The sequence below is a fragment of the Anabrus simplex genome, chromosome 3 (genome assembly GCF_040414725.1).
Source record: "Anabrus simplex isolate iqAnaSimp1 chromosome 3, ASM4041472v1, whole genome shotgun sequence".
Taxonomy (NCBI): Eukaryota; Metazoa; Arthropoda; class Insecta; order Orthoptera; family Tettigoniidae; genus Anabrus; species Anabrus simplex.
The window spans coordinates 29282036-29301215 of NC_090267.1; the positions used below are offsets into that span (position 1 = coordinate 29282036).

At 44.5% G+C, this 19180-nt stretch overlaps 1 protein-coding gene across 3 annotated transcripts in view; it reads left to right on the forward strand.

Annotated features, from left to right (window-relative positions):
- LOC136865874 (luciferin 4-monooxygenase) overlaps positions 1–19180 on the forward strand; it is a 137611-nt gene that overhangs the window by 40847 nt on the left and 77584 nt on the right. For all 3 annotated transcript variants that reach the window (XM_068226980.1, XM_068226981.1, XM_068226982.1), the window contains exons 2-3: positions 7196–7403; positions 14202–14502. In XM_068226980.1, coding sequence (XP_068083081.1) covers positions 7196–7403; positions 14202–14502 — 509 coding nt within the window. The remainder of the gene's footprint in view (positions 1–7195; positions 7404–14201; positions 14503–19180) is intronic.

Below are 19180 nucleotides of genomic sequence, written 5' to 3' on the forward strand. Positions count from 1 at the left end.
TCTCCCTGTGAGTCAGGACAAACTTTGTAAAGGCCAGTCATGAGGTGGTTACTCACTGGAGAACCAACATCATGACTCGCACTGACCATTGTACCCCATGCGTCATGAGGGCTGTTGGTCATAACAGCCTCTTGCTGTTATGACTATATTGATCTTTGTACATTAAGATAGTATAAATGAAGGAAGGAATCCCTACTCGAGGTTCATTCTCTTCACCACTGTTCTGTGCAGTACACGACGGTCACAAACGTGACATGCTGCTGGTCTTATACTAAGCAGACCATGTAAGCAACTTTGTAATTAGCAACCAGACCTTTCTACTTGTAATAAAAAGTTATTCTACAAAAAGTCTTCAATCCTTTCTGAGTTAAGGAACACGCAGACACGGTTCGAATTCGAGGGACCGTTAGCCGTAAAAAGCTACAAACTTAACTGAGGGACCGTTAGCCGTAAAAAGCTACAAACTTAACTCACACACCGCTCAATCAGTGGTTTGTTCCACTCATGATCCAAATTATGAGGGTTCGATTCTGGCTTTAGCATGTAGAGGAGAGAATGTACTTGCGCAATATTTTCCTATAATTCTGAATCCGTCGCTTCTCTTAACAATATTTGAAAATAGACATGATACTCTATGGGCCTTTGGGCTTATGCCGTGTCAAGAAAATAAGGTGAAATTCTTTACGCTTCGCAGAGAACTGTGCTCTGCGTCATCAGAAGAAAATCTCGACTGTCCGCGAGAATGGCTTCTTAAACAATGACGTTTCGAAATTTAGACGTTCTAATAGAAGTGAAAATGGTTCGTTCATTCGTCGCCAGATGGCTCCACGGACGTGGCACAATTTTAGCAGGGACACTGGCTATCAATTCAGTAATACCTGGTTGTCAGCCATTAAGGATTTACGTAGGTAGTTCCCTTCCCTCTCCCTTCCCTGTTGTTATTTCCTCTCGGTGTTCTCCAAATTCGTACGTTCCTCGTCGCCAGATGTTTCAGTCCAGGCGTGTGTCAATGTCATACACCTGTCGATCAAGGAAGGAGCCTTCCCGAAGATTGTGGCCACTGCAATCGGGCGATTCCTGGGCAACGATTTAATACCGGCTAATTCTTCCACAAAGGTGCTGCTACACAGCACCAAATATGCAAGAGGTCTTACTAACGAAAAGTCCTTTTCAGGGCAAACCATGCACACAACACTCGTAAATCCCTATTGGTAACAGCTTACGAATATATCACTTGAACATTCAATCGATTTCCTCTGCTAGAAGTCAATACCTTTCACGTCTGATGCTGCAGAACGAAGTAGATGTTATAGCAATACAGGAGACTCACACCAAGAATGATTCAGATCTTTACAGAAGAGGAAGAATTTATTGATATGTTCTGGATGGGTACATAAATGATGAACAGTACGGCATTGCAACATATTTCAGGTCCCATAAAACTGACTACAAAGTAACTTACCGGGATAGAACGGCGGATATTTTGGTTTTGGATGTAGAAGTTGCCGGCACCACGGTTGCAAATATTTTAAACCACCGCAAGTTAGTTGGCCAAATCCACCTGTAAGATTCTTCAGTCATCCAGTTGTGTATGTTGGTGATTTCAACAGTCAAAGTCATGTCTGGGGATACCAGAAAGAAGACCAAAATGGAGCTATTCTAAATGAATGGATGGACATCACAATCTTCATCTTGTGTATAATGCTAAAGATTCTGGAACGTTCCGATCTGGCAGATGGTTACAGGATTATTATCTTGATTTGTGCATCACATCTAGATCTAGAAATAACGAAATGACGCAACGAAAAGTCATCATGTCTTTCTCACACAGCCAGCATAGGCCGGTCATAATTCATTTTGGTACTGAAATTCCATTAGTCACCTCCGTACCTCAAGCTCGATGGAATTTTCAACATGCAAACTGGGAATTATCTCATAAAGGTCTAGATAATACCGTTCAATGGATTCCTCCAGTACCATCCAATTATGAACGTGCCACGAAATGTATCCCACGTGATTTCCGGAAGGAGAACATCCCAGGATGGTCCCAAGAATGTGATGAGTTATATGCCAAATATCAAGAATCTCACGACGACGTGACAGCTGATGACCTCTTGAAAGCTCTGAATAAGAACAGAAGAGAAAAATGGCATAAAACAACGGCAGGACTCAACTTCACACATTCTAGTCGGAAAGCCTGGAACCTCATTAGAAAACTTGGTGAATGCTAATGCTGTTGCATCCAGACTGATGAATATTTCAAAACCTAAAATAGACAAAGAACATACACGAACTGTGAAAAATGAACTGTACATAAAGAGGTCCCATCTAAAACGACATCCAGTCTAGTCACATGACGTCTGCAATGTGGAACTTGATAAAGCCTTGAATATGCTAAAGGTAAAGAAAGCCGCTGGCTTTGATGGCATATATCCAGATTTTCTTAAATCCATCGGACCGAAAACAAAGATGTGGCTTATTGGATTTTTCAATGAAATTCTGAAAAAATGGAAAATTACGGAAGCTTTTCAAACAGGCTAAAATAATTGCCATCTTGAAATCGGGAAAAGAGGGAACTGATGCTTCTCATTATCGACCAATATCACTAGTCAGCATGACCTATCAGCTACTAGAAAGGCTTATTCTAAATCGCATTCAAGAGGCCATTGATCAAATGGTGGCTTTAGGAAACATCGGAGTTGCTGCGATCAGGTCTTAACATTGACAACTGTAGTAGAAGCTGGATTTCAACGGGGTCTCAAATCAGCTGCAGTTTTCTTGGATCATACAGCAGCTTACGGCACTGTATGGAGGGAGCTCTTGATGTCCAAATTTATTGAAATCATCCCATGTCAAAAGTTGGCACTTTTAATGAACAACATGCTTTCTGACAGGCGATTTAAGGTGTTCCTGAATGGGCAAGCCAGCAGGTGGAGGGTTCTAAACAATGGCCTACCTCAGGGATCAGTTCTGGCCCCCATTTTGTTTAACCTGTATATCCATGACATTCCTCACACAGATTCCATGAAAATCCAGTATGCAGACGACCTAGCATTAATTATCCAGAGTAAAGATATCATGAACTGTGAGAATGTTCTAACTAGTGATCTGGAGAAACTGAGCGATTACTTCCACAAATGGAGACTTCAACCTAACCCAAACAAGAATGAGGTTACTGCATTCCATCAAAATAATAAAGAAGCCCAAAGGAAGCTACATGTGACTTTTGACGGAATCAAAGTACCCCATAACTACAATCCAATATATCTTGGGATCACTCTGGATCGGTCCTTGGCATTCAAACAACAGTGCATCAAGTTATCGAAGAAACTTGTCTCAAGAGCGAATCTACTTCGAAAGATTGCCGCAAGTAGCTTTGGTGCATGCGCTAATACTCTACGTTCTGCTGCACTCGCTCTTGTGTATTCTGCTGGTGAATATTGTGCCTCTGTATGGGAAAACAGCGCTCATACTACTAAGATTGATGTGCAACTCAATGAGACCATGAGGATTATCACTGGTAATGTTGTATCTACTCCCACACAGTGGCTACCAGTCCTAGCTAATATCGCTCCGCAAGATCTAAGGAAGAGAGCAGCTAAGGTAATCTTGCTCAAGAAGATCACCTCTCATAAGAACTCTCCGTTGTATGATGCCCTTCAAGATCCAGCAACAACACGTTTGAAAGCACGCAAGCCACCCTGGGTTGATTTAGAAGGTATCAATTCTTTCAACATGACCTACAAGTGACAACAACGTTGGAACGAACATCCACCCAACAATGCTCACCTGGTTGAAGGTCCTACAAAGAAGGTAGAGGGAATCCAACTACCGCGCCAAACCTGGTCGAAGCTGACTGGGTCAAGTGAGGTGTGGTCACACCTTAAAGAAATGGGGTTTCCGTACATCTGCTGCCTGCGACTGTGGAATGGAGGACCAAACCACACAACACATTGTTCAAGAGTGCCCACTTTGTACATTTGACGGTGGTCTGAAGACTCTACACCAAGTAACACCATGTGCTGTTTTATCAAGAGCACCATTCAACTGGTCGCTAAACACGTCTGCGCCTCTCACTCACTCACACGTAATGATACAGCGACATACTTGGGACAAGCGGGAGATGCGCATGCGCAGACATGTGACAGCAACTGATTGGTGCATCGAAATCACGGTTTCCAGCATTTCCTGTAATGGCCAGTTCCGTGTCAGTTTTATTTCGTGGCGAGTTTTCTTTTGCCCACCTTGTGTGTCTCACAGCCTGATTTTCAATAATTACACAGCCCTTCCTGATGCCAACCCCACCGGGTGAGTTGGTCGTGCGGTTAGAGGCACGCGGCTGTGAGCTTGCATCTGGGAGATAGTGGGTTCGAATCCCAGCCATGAAGATGGTTTTCCGTGTTTTCCCATTTTCACACCAGGCAAATGACGGGGCTTTACCTTAATTAAGGCCACGGCCGCTTCCTTCAAACTCCTAGGCCTTTCCTATCCCATTATCCCCATATGATCTATCTGTGTCGGAGCGACGTAAAACCACTAGCAAAATTAAGCCAACCCCATGTAGAGAGATGTATTCATTATCGCGTGCTTCTATGGTGGCTGGTGGTGTGACGTGTTTTAGTGATGAACACGAACACTCGAGCCCCGAGCTAAAGGAATTCACCAGATATGGTTATAATATCCCTCTTGGCCAGGAATTGAACCCGGGGCCCTCTGAACCGAGGGAAACTACACTGCCCATTCAGCCGAGAAGCCGCAGAACTCATTTGGCATATTCGTGTTAAGTAATGGGGAGTAAGGTCTGATGATGCGCAATACACAGCCAAATGTCAAACCCAACCTTCTCGTGGTGTTCCCTGTTATCACAGTTTGGGTCAATGGCGACCGAGTACCGGCGGTATAACCGAAGTTAAAAAGAGGAGAGGAAATGCTCTTTCTTCAGTGTATACACCAACAGGGCCATTGCCTTGGCCTTCAGGTGGCAGCCCCACCAAGGCACTCGGAGTTTCTGGGTTAGTAACACGAAAGCTCTTAAATAAACCTATTAAAGAAAGAGATGGGAAATAGCCGGACTGACAAAAAGCTGACGACTCTGACAAAAGCTGACGACATTTAGCACGAAGCAGGTAACACGATTTGGAAGTTGGGCAGGAAAGACTTGAGGAGAACTACGTCGGATGGCCCGCAGCAGAGTCCGCTGGCGAAAATTCATCGAAGCCCTACGCTCCTGAAGGAGCCACAGAACATAAGTCAAATATGTCAATGTTAAGTAATGTTAGACCCGACTCCTTCATTGACCAGCGTTCACAGCTAGCTTATAACAATAATGACTATAGTCCAACTCCTTCTCTGAATGATCAAATCCGAGGATATAGGGTTCGCTTCCCGGCTGGGGTCGAGTTTCATAGCCACTTCTCATTGGAGGACTAGATGTTCGTGATTTGGTCAATACACACTTCTTTAGATACTCACAACACATCACTCTACCAACCAGTACAGTAACACACAGTAGATAACTGGGCGAGTTGGCCGTGCGGTTAGGAGCGCGCAGCTGAGAGCTTGCATCCGGGAATTAGTGGGTTCAAACCCCACTGTTGGCAGCCATGAAGATGTTGTTCCGTTGTTTCCCATTTTCGCACCAGGCAAATGCTGAGGCTATACCTTAATTGAGGCCACAGCCGCTTCCTTCCCATTCCTAGACCTTTCCTATCCCATCGTCGCCATAAGACCTATATGTGTCGGTGCGACGTAGAGCAGCTTACAAAATAAAAAAGGCACAGTATTGTTATGTTTTCGAATGAAAATGGTTCCGTAAAAGAAGCACGGAGCCACGCTAGGGCAAACCTCTTCCACAGCTCGGCAGTCGCCCCTCCCCTCACTTTCTGGGCAAAATATTACATTTTTATTTCATTTTATCTGCCTGAAACTAGCAATTATAGGAATTATTAAAAACATCAGTTTGTACAAGCCCTGTTGTCTTAGCAGCTAATTCTTTCCTTTATTTTCTAAAATTATCAACAAAATTATTAGCGGAAATACGCACCAAATATCGTCCTCACTGCTACCCGATTTTTGTAGCGCCATAGCAAGTAGTGGGGACTTTGCATGTGCTGTGAAGAAGGGTGGCTGCGGTACAGTTCAAAAAATTAGGAGGACATATATTTTGTAACGTCAGGTATGTGAACGTTAATTTGGTAGATGGGATTCCAATGGTCGTATAGCATACAATGAGACCTTAGCTACTCAGGGCATGTCTAATCAAAGTTATAATCCATCTGTAGACGTAGCCAGGCATAAAACTGTCAGGTGAGCCCTCAAAACAAAGTGAATAACGGTGCGTCCGTGTGTTGTTGTGAAGTACACAGACTACGGCGGTCATTTGAGCACGTTGTTCGTCAACCAGCACATCACGTGAGACATCTTAACGAGGTTCAAGTCGCAAGGGCCAGGAAGGATGGACTTTTTTCATGGTGCTGTGGATCTCAATGTCTCTCCGTCAGTTATTCAACGCTTGTGTAATCGTTACGGTGAGACAGGCCAGTTCACAAGGAGGGTTGGACAAGGTCATGGACGCATGACAACCCCACAGGATGACCGATATCTGACCATCTGTGTGTTCTGGCGTCGTTCAGCAACTGCCAGGGAAGTGCAAGTACGCCTCACTGGAGTCACGGTGTTTGACCAGACAATAAGGTACATGTTGAGAGAGGGGTCATACCGACCCAGACGTCCCGTTCGAGTGCCCCGTTTAACGCAGCAACATCGCGAGCTTCCCTTCTGTTTGCCCGTACCCACGTCAACTGGCAACTTCGCCAATAGAGACCTGTTCACGGTGACAGAGTTCACATAATATTTCTCCGTGATGTATTTCTATACTATAAGGTAGATTGCCTGCTTCTGAGAGTGCACATCATGCGCCTGTTGTTCGCCTGATTCTAGACGTACTGTTTCGTCCAATATTACTTAACGATCTCTCTGTTTATCTACTCTTCTCGTGCTACCACTTTCAACTAAGCACTTTACTTATCCATATACAAATCATTTCTCCACCTGTTCTTGCCGTCAGGAAGGGCATAGAGCCGCAAAACTGAGGCAAGTACACATTTGGAGGTACAGGTCATTCTCACAACCGCACCAAGGTGTGAGAAATGACGTGGAAGGAGTTTAATAATGAGATGTAACTTGCCTGTTTCAGACGTTCATCAATGACGGCCACAAGTACACATTCTCTGATCTCGCCGAGCGAGGATGCAGCGTGGCTGTGGAGCTCGAGGCTCGAGGGATTGGTGTTGGAGACATCGTGAGTGTGTGCATTGGGGTGTGTCCTGAGTTCACTCCCATAATGCTGGGTACCTTGTTTGTGGGAGCCACACTCTCACCTCTCAACTACAAGTTCGACACAAGTAAGTATTGAACACTCATTTTCAAGTTTAGAGGCCTAGGCCTTTCCGAGTCAACTGCCGCCCAGCCAGGTGGACCATAGATACTGTAGTTTCACGTAGTCACTATGACGATATCCTCAGTCGTGTCGCTTGACTTTCTTGACCGGTATCGTTACCTCTCGTGTGAAACAGCTCCTATGTTTGACTCACGAGACTGAATAAATCCCCTTCCAGTTCTCAGTCCTGGCCGAGAATCGAAACCAAGGCCTCCGAGTAAGATAAAGGCATCCTACTCCTACACTCATGACTATACCGCTGATGATATATTCCGCACTCATTTAACTCACTGCATAAGAAGTAAATGATTGTGATCATCACCATCATCATCATTATCATCACCATCATCTTCACATCATCATCATCATCATCATCACCATCATCACATCATCATCATCATGATCACCACATCATCGTGGATCTGCAGTTAGAGCTGTCGGCCAGGTGGCAGATTCTCTATCAGTTGTTTATAAAGGCGTTCCTTACATTTCAAAGACGTTGAAAATACACTGACTGACAGAGCAACACCAAGAAGGAGTGGTCAGAACTTTATGCCAATTGCAGGGTAGACTGACGTCACTGAGGTATGCTCATGATGTGAAATGCGCCGCTGTGCTGCGCACGTAGCGAACGATAAATGGGACACGGCGTTGGCGAATGGCCCACTTCGGACCGTGATTTCTCAGCCGACAGTCATTGTAGAACGTGTTATCGTGTGCCACAGGACACGTGTATAGCTAAGAATGCCAGGCCGCCGTCAACGGAGGCATTTCCAGCAGACAGACGACTTTACGAGGGGTATGGTGATCGGACTGAGAAGGGCAGGTTGGTCGCTTCGTCAAATCGCAGCTGATACCCATAGGGATGTGTCCACGGTGCAGCGCCTGTGGCGAAGATGGTTGGCGCAGGGACATGTGGCACGTGCGAGGGGTCCAGGCGCAGCCCGAGTGACGTCAGCACGCGAGGATCGGCGCATCCGCCGCCAAGCGGTGGCAGCCCCCCACTCCACGTCAACCGCCATTCTTCAGCATGTGCAAGACACCCTGGCTGTTCCAATATCGACCAGAACAATTTCCCGTCGATTGGTTGAAGGAGGCCTGCACTCGCGGCGCCCGCTTAGAAGACTACCATTGACTCCACAGCATAGACGTGCACGCCTGGCATGGTGCCGGGCTAGAGCGACTTGGATGAGGGAATGGCGGAACGTCGTGTTCTCCGATGAGTCACGCTTCTGTTCTGTCAGTGATAGTCACCGCAGACGAGTGTGGCGTCGGCGTGGAGAAAGGTCAAATCCGGCAGTAACTGTGGAGCGCCCTACCGCTAGACAACGCGGCATCATAGTTTGGGGCGCTATTGCGTATGATTCCACGTCACCTCTAGTGCGTATTCAAGGCACGTTAAATGCCCACCGCTACGTGCAGCATGTGCTGCGGCCGGTGGCACTCCCGTACCTTCAGGGGCTGCCCAATGCTCTGTTTCAGCAGGATAATGCCCGCCCACACACTGCTCGCATCTTCCAGCAGGCTCTACGAGGTGTACAGATGCTTCCGTGGCCAGCGTACTCTCCGGATCTCTCACCAATCGAACACGTGTGGGATCTCATTGGATGCCGTTTGCAAACTCTGCCCCAGCCTCGTACGGACGACCAACTGTGGCAAATGGTTCACAGAGAATGGAGAACCATCCCTCAGGACACCATCCGCACTCTTATTGACTCTGTACCTCGACGTGTTTCTGCGTGCATCGCCGCTCGCGGTGGTCCTACATCCTACTGAGTCGATGCCGTGCGCATTGTGTAACCTGCATATCGGTTTGAAATAAACATCAATTATTCGTCCGTGCCGTCTATGTTTTTTCCCCAACTTTCATCCCTTTCGAACCACTCCTTCTTGGTGTTGCATTTGCTCTGTCAGTCAGTGTATATGGATCAGCTGCATTGGTTAATTATTCAAATACCCCCACCTCAAAAATGAAAAGGCGGATGGCTTTTAGTGCCGGGAGTGTCCGAGGACTAGGTCGCCTCGCCAGATGCAAGTCTCTTGATTTGACTCCCGTAGGCGACCTGCGCGTCGTGATGAGGACGAAATGATGATGAAGACGACGCATACACCCAGCCCCCGTGCAAGCGAAATTAACCAATTATGGTTAAAATTTCCGACCCTGCCGGGAATCGAACTCCGCACCCCTGTGGCCAAAGGCCAGTGCGCTAACCATTTAGCCATGGAGCCGGACTCCAATCTCCAATTCCTCTACTATAATCGTATATTTGACCCCAAAAAATAATCCTATTGGATTACAGTTTTATTACCCCCTGTAACTGTAAATCTTTACAAACTCTTCATAAAGACCCTAACTAAGAGAATGGCGAAGACACTAAACGAACAAAAACCAGTGACACAAGCAGGATTTAGAACAAATTACAGTACATCAGACCACCTACAAGCAGCGAATCAACTGATCGAGAAAACGCAAGAATTCAATCTGGATGTTTATATAGCATTTGTGGACGGCAATAAATCATTCTACTCCGTGGAACGGTAATACGTTTCAGAAGCACTGAGCAAACAAGGTATCCAGAACAAATACATAAGACTCCTGGATAAACTCTACGAAGGAAGCGAGGCCAGAATAGGAACAGAAAGAGAAGAAGGAAATAACATCAAGATAGAAAAAGGAGTTAAGCAAGGTGACCCTCTCTCACCAAAATTATTCACGTGATTACTGTAGAATCAGTTCAGAAAGCTAGATTGGGAAAACAAATACGGCATCAAAATAGATGGAACAAGACTAACGCACTTACGGTTTGCAGACGACATCGTATTTGTGGCAGAGTCGGCAACGGAGCTAGAACAAATGACAATAGAATTAGACAACACCAGCAAAGAAGCGGGCCTGACAACGAACCCACGAAAAACAAAGTTGATTACCAATGCATTAGAAACTCCAGACTGGAATGCATAGAGGAATGTGTATACCGTGGCCAGAACATATCATTCTCAAACTGCTAAGGAAAAGAGGTTAAACGGTGGATAGGACAAGCATGGACTAGGTTCTGGTCTCTAAAGTTCATACTGACAGACAAGACTCAGAAACTCACCCTTAAAGCTGAAGTTCTAGAAAAATGTGTGATACCAGTCAAACTATATGGATGCAAAACCTGGGCACTAACACTAAAACAAAGGAAAATGCTCCAGATATGCCAGCGCAAAATGGAAAGAAAAATAGTCCAGGTCTCATTGAGAGACAGGATACGGAACGAAGATATACGAAGGAGAACTGGCATGAAAGACGCTCTGACGACAGCCGATCAGCTAAAGTGGAAATGGGGAGGACATGTAGCGAGACTGGATCAAAATCGATGGACCTACAAAATGACAATGTGGGATCCCAGACAAGGAAGACGGAACGTGGGAAGGCAAAGAACTAGATGGGCAGACTGGTTTGCGAGATGGGGAGGAAAACAATGGACAAGAATAGCAAAGATAAGACAAGAGCGGAAAAAGCTGGGAAAAAATATGTGCAGGGATCACTAACCTTACGGGATACACATTTGTTCAAGCCCTATGATAATATAGGTCGATCAAGACACATTGATATTGTGCAGCAGTGAAATAAGCAACAGTGCACTTCCACAAAGAGGGAAACCTGAAGGTCACCTCTCTGATCACTCCGGTATAGCACAGTAAAAGTGACAGGAATACAAAAACATGTTTTTATGAAGTGGTGAATATAAAATTAGCATCCTCGCGCACACTGCGGAAAGAAGCCGCGCAAGTGTAGGTAAAGTAAAGGGGCGAAGTATACAACTTACGATTGTACGCTTCGACGAAGAGGATACCGTGATGGTCATCTTCTGAGCACTCGGGGGAATAGCAAACCGAATGTCAAGCAGACATTAAGACGTTTGCATGAAGTAGTGACATGATAACTCATCACGGAACACATAGTAGAAGGAGGATATGCAATTGTAATATATGTCAAGAGAATTTCAACGGAGGATAAGCTCAAGAAATTAGAAGAAACGTCTACAACATTCGGAGAAGAAGCTCTGGAAGAACGAAGAGTGCAAGTTTACGCTTTCACCAAGAAGGAACATAAACCCTCCCTGGGAAGAAAGTGTACACGTGTCGTTAATGAAACAGTGCGTTTTCGCAAATTGCTGATCCAGAAAAACACAATTGTATTCACTCGAGGGTGAGACTACACAAGTGTACAGTATGCGATAACACGTTATCACGTTATCCCTTTCGCACTCAGCGCGCCGATCTATCGGCGCGAGAGGTTATGGCGAGAAAGCTCACGGCACCGATACATCGGCTCTGTCCTATTTAGGGATTTTGGTCATTTGCGTGGCTGTTAAATCGTAACAGTTGGTCGTGACGTACCTTAAAGCGTTGAATTTGCGTTTTACCCTACAGATATATACACCAACCCTGCAAAAAAAAAAAAAAAAAAAAAAAAAAAAAAAAAAAAAAAAAAAAAAATCGTCAAATGAAATCTGTTGACCGTGAATGCTCATGTTGCTGTTATTTAAAGTTCTTATTACGTGGATCTGTTTTGCTCTTCAGGTCCTGCTCACTTGGTGATTTACTGTAAACTGAGCACTGTCTCTCCATTGCAGGAGGCCATATCCCTTAGAGAATTCACACGGCATATTTATTTATTTATCCCCTGTGGGTAGGGGCGGTAGAATTACACCCATGGTATCCTCTGGCTGTGGTAAGAGGCGAATAAAAGGGGCCCCAGGGGCCCACAAACAGGGAGCATGCGTTGGCGTCCACAGGACCCTTAGCTAATCCTGGCATTGCTTCCACATACTTGCACCAGGCTCCTCATTTTCCTCTATCCTATCTCACCTCCCTTGTGTGAACTCCTGTCCTTTTCTGACCCCGACGGTATTAAGCATCGAGTCCTAGAGAGTCTTCCATTTACACGCCCTTCGCGGTCCTTGCCTGTTTTTGACCGATGCCTTCATTTTTCGAAGTTTCGGGTCCCTTCCATTTTTTCTCTCGGATTAGTCTTGTATAGGGGAAGGTTACCTAGGTGTACTGCCTCTTAAAACAATAATCACCACCACCACTCCAATTTTGTCTTCATTATGATCTTTCCTACTTTTAAAAACTCTTTACACGCTTATTCGTTCCACGCCATTTCTCAACTCTCTTGCGAATTCACTGGCTCTGGCTTCAGATGTTTCGCTTTTCATTTTACAGCACGTATCATACTCTTTTACTCGTGGTAATCTACAGGTTTTAGAGGTGAAAGTAAACAGCGGTCGCTTGGTACGCCAAGGCCCTTCTAGGCTGTAGAAGAGCCTTCGTGGGAAACAGTTCTAGTTAGGTAGTAGGAAAACTTTGTAGAAAATTGCAAGTTGACATTTTGAGTTCCATTCTTGACAGGACAAACAGTTCATTCAGCGTAGTCACGATCCCAGAATCACAATTCTCCCGGTTTGCTTTACTTCCTTTATAACTACGCACTTCCAGAGGTTGTGCAGCTCTCTTGAGATACAACCACAATGGAGGTGTGCTGCAGGTTCCATTTTAACCACATACCACTTTTCTGGCATTTTTACGTTTCTGGAAATACGGGAAATCGAACCCGGGCGGCAGAGGATGGCAGCTAATAATGCTAACCATTGCGCTACGGGGTAGATTATCAAAAACATATTAGTATGGTGTGTGAGAAACTAATAATAATAATGTTATTTGTTTTACGTCCCACTAACTACTTTTTTAAGGTCTTCGGAGACGCCGAGGTGCCGGAATTTAGTCCCGCGGGATTTCTTTTACGTGCAAGTAAATCTACCGACACGGGGCTGTCGTATTTGAGCACCTTCAAATACCACCGGACTGAGCCAGGATCGAATCTGCCAAGTTGGTGTCAGAAGGCCAGCGCCTCAACCGTCTGAGGTGTAAGAAACTATGTTTAAATGTGCTTCTTATGCGGTCGTGTAATTTCTTGATCCGGTAAAGTACGAATGATAACCTTTTTCACTATAATTTTAGCAGAATTTAACATTATTACTTTTAAACAGTCGTAATTGTATAAAAATGCGGACAACTTTCCGAAAATATTTCTTGAATTCTTGAATTTTCGGAAAATTTCTATCACTAGGGACAATGAGCTAGTTTCTTATTTCTACTACGGACCCCTGACATTGCCCGGTGCCTGCGCTGGGCCAACCCCACCTTCCCACTACTCTCTACGGCTGTGGCTGGAGTGACGAAAGAACGCACTCGCTGGATTGCTGATCTTCCTGTTAAGCCGACATAACTAACCATTTGAGTGATTTAAATGTTTCTTTGTAAAGCCTAGGTGTGGTAATTGGTGTTATGTTATTTACTTTATTTCTTTCTTTCTCATGTAATTTACATTGTTCGAAAAACAGTTACAGAAGAAAGGTTTTGAAGAATTTTCATCTTTAAAAATAGTGAACAGTGCGAGTGTAGCACTTGATTATTATTCTGAAGTCCTTAAACTACAAGACCATGGTATAAATATATCGAATAAATGTTGTTTGAATGAAACCTGTTACATTGCCTCATTATCTAAACTTCCAACATTATACAGATGTTTTCAGGACGGCATTTTTATTGCGGGTTGCATACACCTACACTGAAAGGGGCGGCTGAATCGCGTCGTATATTCATCTCACTCGCTATTTCTCTCATTCGGCGCTTGCTCTCACACCTGTGAGCTCGAACTCTCTTATAAGTTTCCCTAGTCATACAGTGTAATAGCCTTGTTGTTTCTTTTCAGATGACTTTGGCATCGTTCTGGAACTCGTCCAACCCCGTATTATAATTTCTACGCCGGAATCAGTAGGAAATATAGAAAGAGTTCTCTCAAACTTGAAACTCAAAACAGAGGTTGTTATTCTCGGTACACCCAGTTGGAATAAGTTCCTGAGCCACGCCACGGGACCTGACTACCAGCCGGCAGATGTGAAGGATCATGAGGACAAGGAGGCTCTTATCATGTGTTCCAGTGGCACCACGGGGCTGCCCAAAGGTGTGATGGTAACTCAGAAGGCTTTGATGGTACAGCTCGCCATATGGGAGTGAGTATTAACCACAAGCGTTCATTGCTACTAGTCTTGAGGAAGGTGTATAGCTTGTTATTTCTGATATCAAAAGAGTTCATTTATGAGAGTTTTGCGATTTTTAAAAACATTTATAAAGTTATCCATTTATTTAAGGGAGAGGTGAACACCTGTGATTTCTCTAATCAAAAGATTTTTACCACCAAACTATATAAGTTAAATCGATTGATTTCCTACCTAAAGCTCACAAACAATATTCATGCACAGTCTAGTGTCTTAATTAAATCTAGGAATTGAGTTGTGAGTTGAAATCTCCTTCCATACATTAAATTTAATGTCAAAATTCTGAACGCTTTCGAATATTTTCTCTTAACAGTGTCTCTTATTCAATTTAATTGGATGTAAAATCTGAATTAACCGTTGACCAGGAGAACTAGAATCATATGCATTATTTTCGTAGTATAGATCCCTTTTGCGGCGCTCACAAGGAACCCATCATGACAAACTGGCATTCAAAAGAAAGAAAATAGATAATAGCAGTGACAAATTGCGCTCTCATTTCATAAATATCGATAATTTTTTTTTCAAATGAGTTTTAAAATATTGTACGAAGTGTGCGATTGGCAAATACTGCTCCTGTAGGAAAATAAACGCCATCATTTCTGTCCAATTCATATTTAGGCCTCTGGGACGCCTGATTTGTATCATTATAATATGCTGTAATTGTCAGACAAGAATGATAGTAAAACCAAAAATTACTTCCTGAACATCCGTCAGTATAATAATGCACTTACATATGCTTCCGTTCAAGTGGAAATCATAAATATTAAAAATTCAAAGATTAAAGTGGTAAGTGAGACTGTCTAATATTGTACTGATTTGTGTATTCCTTAATTCATCAGTAGTTCACCAGGGAGCTACTCCACCACATAATTTATGAACATGTGAGATTTCTCGCACGGGTCCCCTAGTGATTTTTATTCATGTTCTTCAGCTGTCTCCTCGCATTTAACAGTAGACTAGGGAATATACACTGAGTAGGCAAAAGTGAAGAAAACCAGCCATGCATGACTAGTGAGCGTGGAGGCTAGCTGAGCAGTCTGTCACAGACACCAGTGACGTGAAGAAGGCAACACGTTCCGAGTTAACCAACTTTGAACGTGGGATGATCATCGGCGCACGGCTCATTGCTCAGGTTACACGCGAATTCGGGTTTCCGAGTCAACAGTGTCAAGAGGGATGATCTTCAATATCGCAGAGAGAATGTTACCACCCACCTAAACCGCCGCATGGGAAGACCACAGGTGTTTAACGAACGGACATCACGTCCCCTCCGCAGAAACATACTGGGCGCTCGATGGGCTACTGTGGGTCAGATCACCGCCCAGTTGAATGTTGGTAGTCAGAAACCAATTTCTACCAGGATTGTAAGGAGGCAACTGCACCGCATAGGCTTCAGCAGCCGACAACCAACTCATGACCCTTTGCTGACACCTCGACACAGAGCTCAGTGACTTGCATGGGCCCGCGAACATTGGCAATGGTTCATGGAACAGTGGCGGCGTATGGTATGGTCCGATTCTCGTTTCCAATTGTATCGGGCTGATGGACGTGTGAGAGTGTGGCGTATGCCCCATGAATCTATGGATCTTGCGTGTCAACAAGGTTGTGTCAAGACGGGAGGTGGCTCAGTTCTAGTCTGGATGGTGTTCTCATGGTCACAATTAGGCCCCATTGTCCGGTTGGAAAGGTGCACGTTATATGGACATTCATTCAGACCATCTGCGTCTCTTTCTGGCCTTAGAGTACCCTGATAGAGATGCCATGTTTCAACAGGACAATGCGCCATCTCACCGCTCTCTGGTGGCACGCAAGTGGTGCGAGGAGCACTTCAGTGAATTTACGACCGTGGATTGGCCCACCAAACCCCCCGATCTTAATCCACTCGAACATATGGGATGCTGTCTTTGCTGCTGTACGCTCCATGAACCCCGCAACAGCTACACAAGACCAAGTTTAGGTAGCAACCACCGGGATGAGTGGCTCAGGCAGTTGGAGCGCTGGCCTTCTGACCCCAACTTAGCAGTTTCGATCCTGGCTTGGTACGTCAGCCTCGTGTCGGTAGATTTACTGGCAGGTAAAACAACTCGCGCGGGACTAAAAATTCAGCATTTCGGTGTTTCCGAAAACTATAAAATTAGCTAGTAGGAGGTAACGCCAATAAAATTATTAGGAGTTGCTAGATGACATATGAAGGGAGCAGACGTCTTTTGCAGTGATGGCGAGAAACAGTCGGGACGTGGGCAAGCAGGATGTGGGCTGCAAGTGCGTGCCGGAATGCGGACCTCGATTTGTTCTGGGTGATTTCCGACAAAAGAGTAGCGTTACTAAAATGTTGCAATGTTTGGGTTTGGAAGAATTGAGAGAAAGAAGAAGAGCTGCTCGACTAAGTGGTATGTTCCGAGCTGTCAGCGGAGAGATGGCGTAGATTGACATTAGTAGACGAATAGGTTTGAATGGCGTCTATAAAAGTAGGAAAGATCACAATATGAAGATAAAGTTGGAATTCAAGAGGACAAACTGGGGCAAATATTCATTTATAGGAAGGGGAGTTAGGGATTGGAATAACTTACCAAGGGAGATGTTCAATAAATTTCCAATTTCTTTGAAATCATTTCGGAAAAGGCTAGGAAAGCAACAGATAGGGAATCTGCCACCTGGGCGACTGCCCTAAATGCAGATCAGTATTGATTGATTGACCTGCAGCAGGCACTTACCTGGTGAGTGTTGTATCGTTGGCACTCATTACCACATTACTTGTTATAGGAGGCTCGGAGTTAAAACAAGGCCCTGTTCACCAGCTTCAGAAGAGGTAGTGAACGTAAACGTGAAGTGTATGGGGTGTAAGAGAAACTTAAGATCTGGTGCTAAGTGTGATACATGTGGAATGTGGCTTCATTTCAAGTGTGGTAAACTACAGGCCCTGCACAGTGATAAGGAAAGGATGACATGTAGCAAGTATTTCATTAATGGTAATCTGACTAGCGGCAAAGCAAGAATTGAAGGACCACAACGGGAATGAAATGAAGCAAATCTCATTATTGCAAAGCTACAAAAGAAGTTACGGGAAGTGTATAGGAGAAATGTAGGCACCCATTAATCTGTGGATAATGTGAAAGCTGTAAGCTGTGTGCTTACCGTGCGGCATATAGGACGGGGAAATATGTCAGTGAAGGTGATGTGCATGCCGGGAATAAGAGCGGAACAGTTGAACAGAAAAATAGAGGACAAATGCGGCGGGAATGAGGAAGTAGTAATTCTCCACGTAGAAAGTAATACTTAAAAAGGCAACGCACTGAATATATAATGGGGGACATTTATGATCTAGTGAACTCGACTAAGAAAAAGTTCCCGAAGGCAAATATTGTAATTAATTGGTCACTAAGGGACCAGATATATCATGGAAGAAGATCGATCGATAGAACGAAGAGCTTCAGTGGGTTGCCGAAAGTTCGGAATCATTATTTGTAGACGGCAACAATTGGATCGACGACAGGGACTTCAGCCGGGATGGACTTTATCTGAACCAGCCAGGAGTGGCGAGACTAGGTGAACTCTTTTCGAGGGTAACCGACTCATTTTCCACCCAAACGGATGACGGTGCAGAACTGTCAGCCGAATGACGATCCACGGCGGGTGCTATTCGATGCAACTACAACGACATCGGGGCCACCGACAGGACATCGTGAGAGGCAGTGATACAGGACCGGGTGAGTTTCTTAGATTGTTGCAGGTAAACCGCGGAAGTATTGGTAATAAAATTGCAAAATTCGAGAACATGGTTGATGTGAGTGACCCTGATATAACTGTGGGAAAGGAAAGTTGGTTATCGGATATATGTGTTTAATTCAGAAATATTCAGGTCACAATATCTAACGTTTAGGCGGAATATAGGGTCTAAATGAGGGGGAATTTTTAATTTGTGTTCGGTCAGATCTAAGCAATACGTTAAAATGTGTTGTCGATGACTGCGAAATAATTGGTGTGGAGGTAAATAATGCATCCAATAAACAAAATATAGTCCTTATTTGAGCTTATCGCCCGCCAAAATCAGGTTTAAACACGATCACTCGTCTTTCAGAATTTACATGTGCAAATAATCTAAAGCTACCTTCAGTAAATGGGGCTGGGTCAAGTACGGGGGGGGGGGGCTATCGCAGGAAGCAGTTAACTTATCCGTGTGGAATAATGGCTTTTCCCAAGTCGTTACAAAGAACACACGTAAACGAACACTTTTAGATATTTTTCTAGTCAGACCGGATGACATAGTTACATCTTGTGACGTAATTCAGGGGATTAGTGACCACAGTGCAGTGGTACTCGATCTCCCTTGGAAAACTTGTAATACGAGGCATGTGGGAATTTCTAAGACTATTTGGTGCTATGCGAGGGCAGACTCCATAGGTTTTCAGAACTATTTGAGGTTGTGCTATACTAATTGGTTAAAGGATGGCAAGGGGATGGATGACATTTGGGAGAATTCCAAACACATTTTAAATATTGCACAGAATAAATTCGTTCCCAAAAGGATAATTAGGGAAAATTCAGATCCACCGCACTACACCGCAACGATTAGGAAGCTTAGACGTAAGACTAGGAGAGCGTTCGACAGAAGAAATAATAACGTTACGTGCAA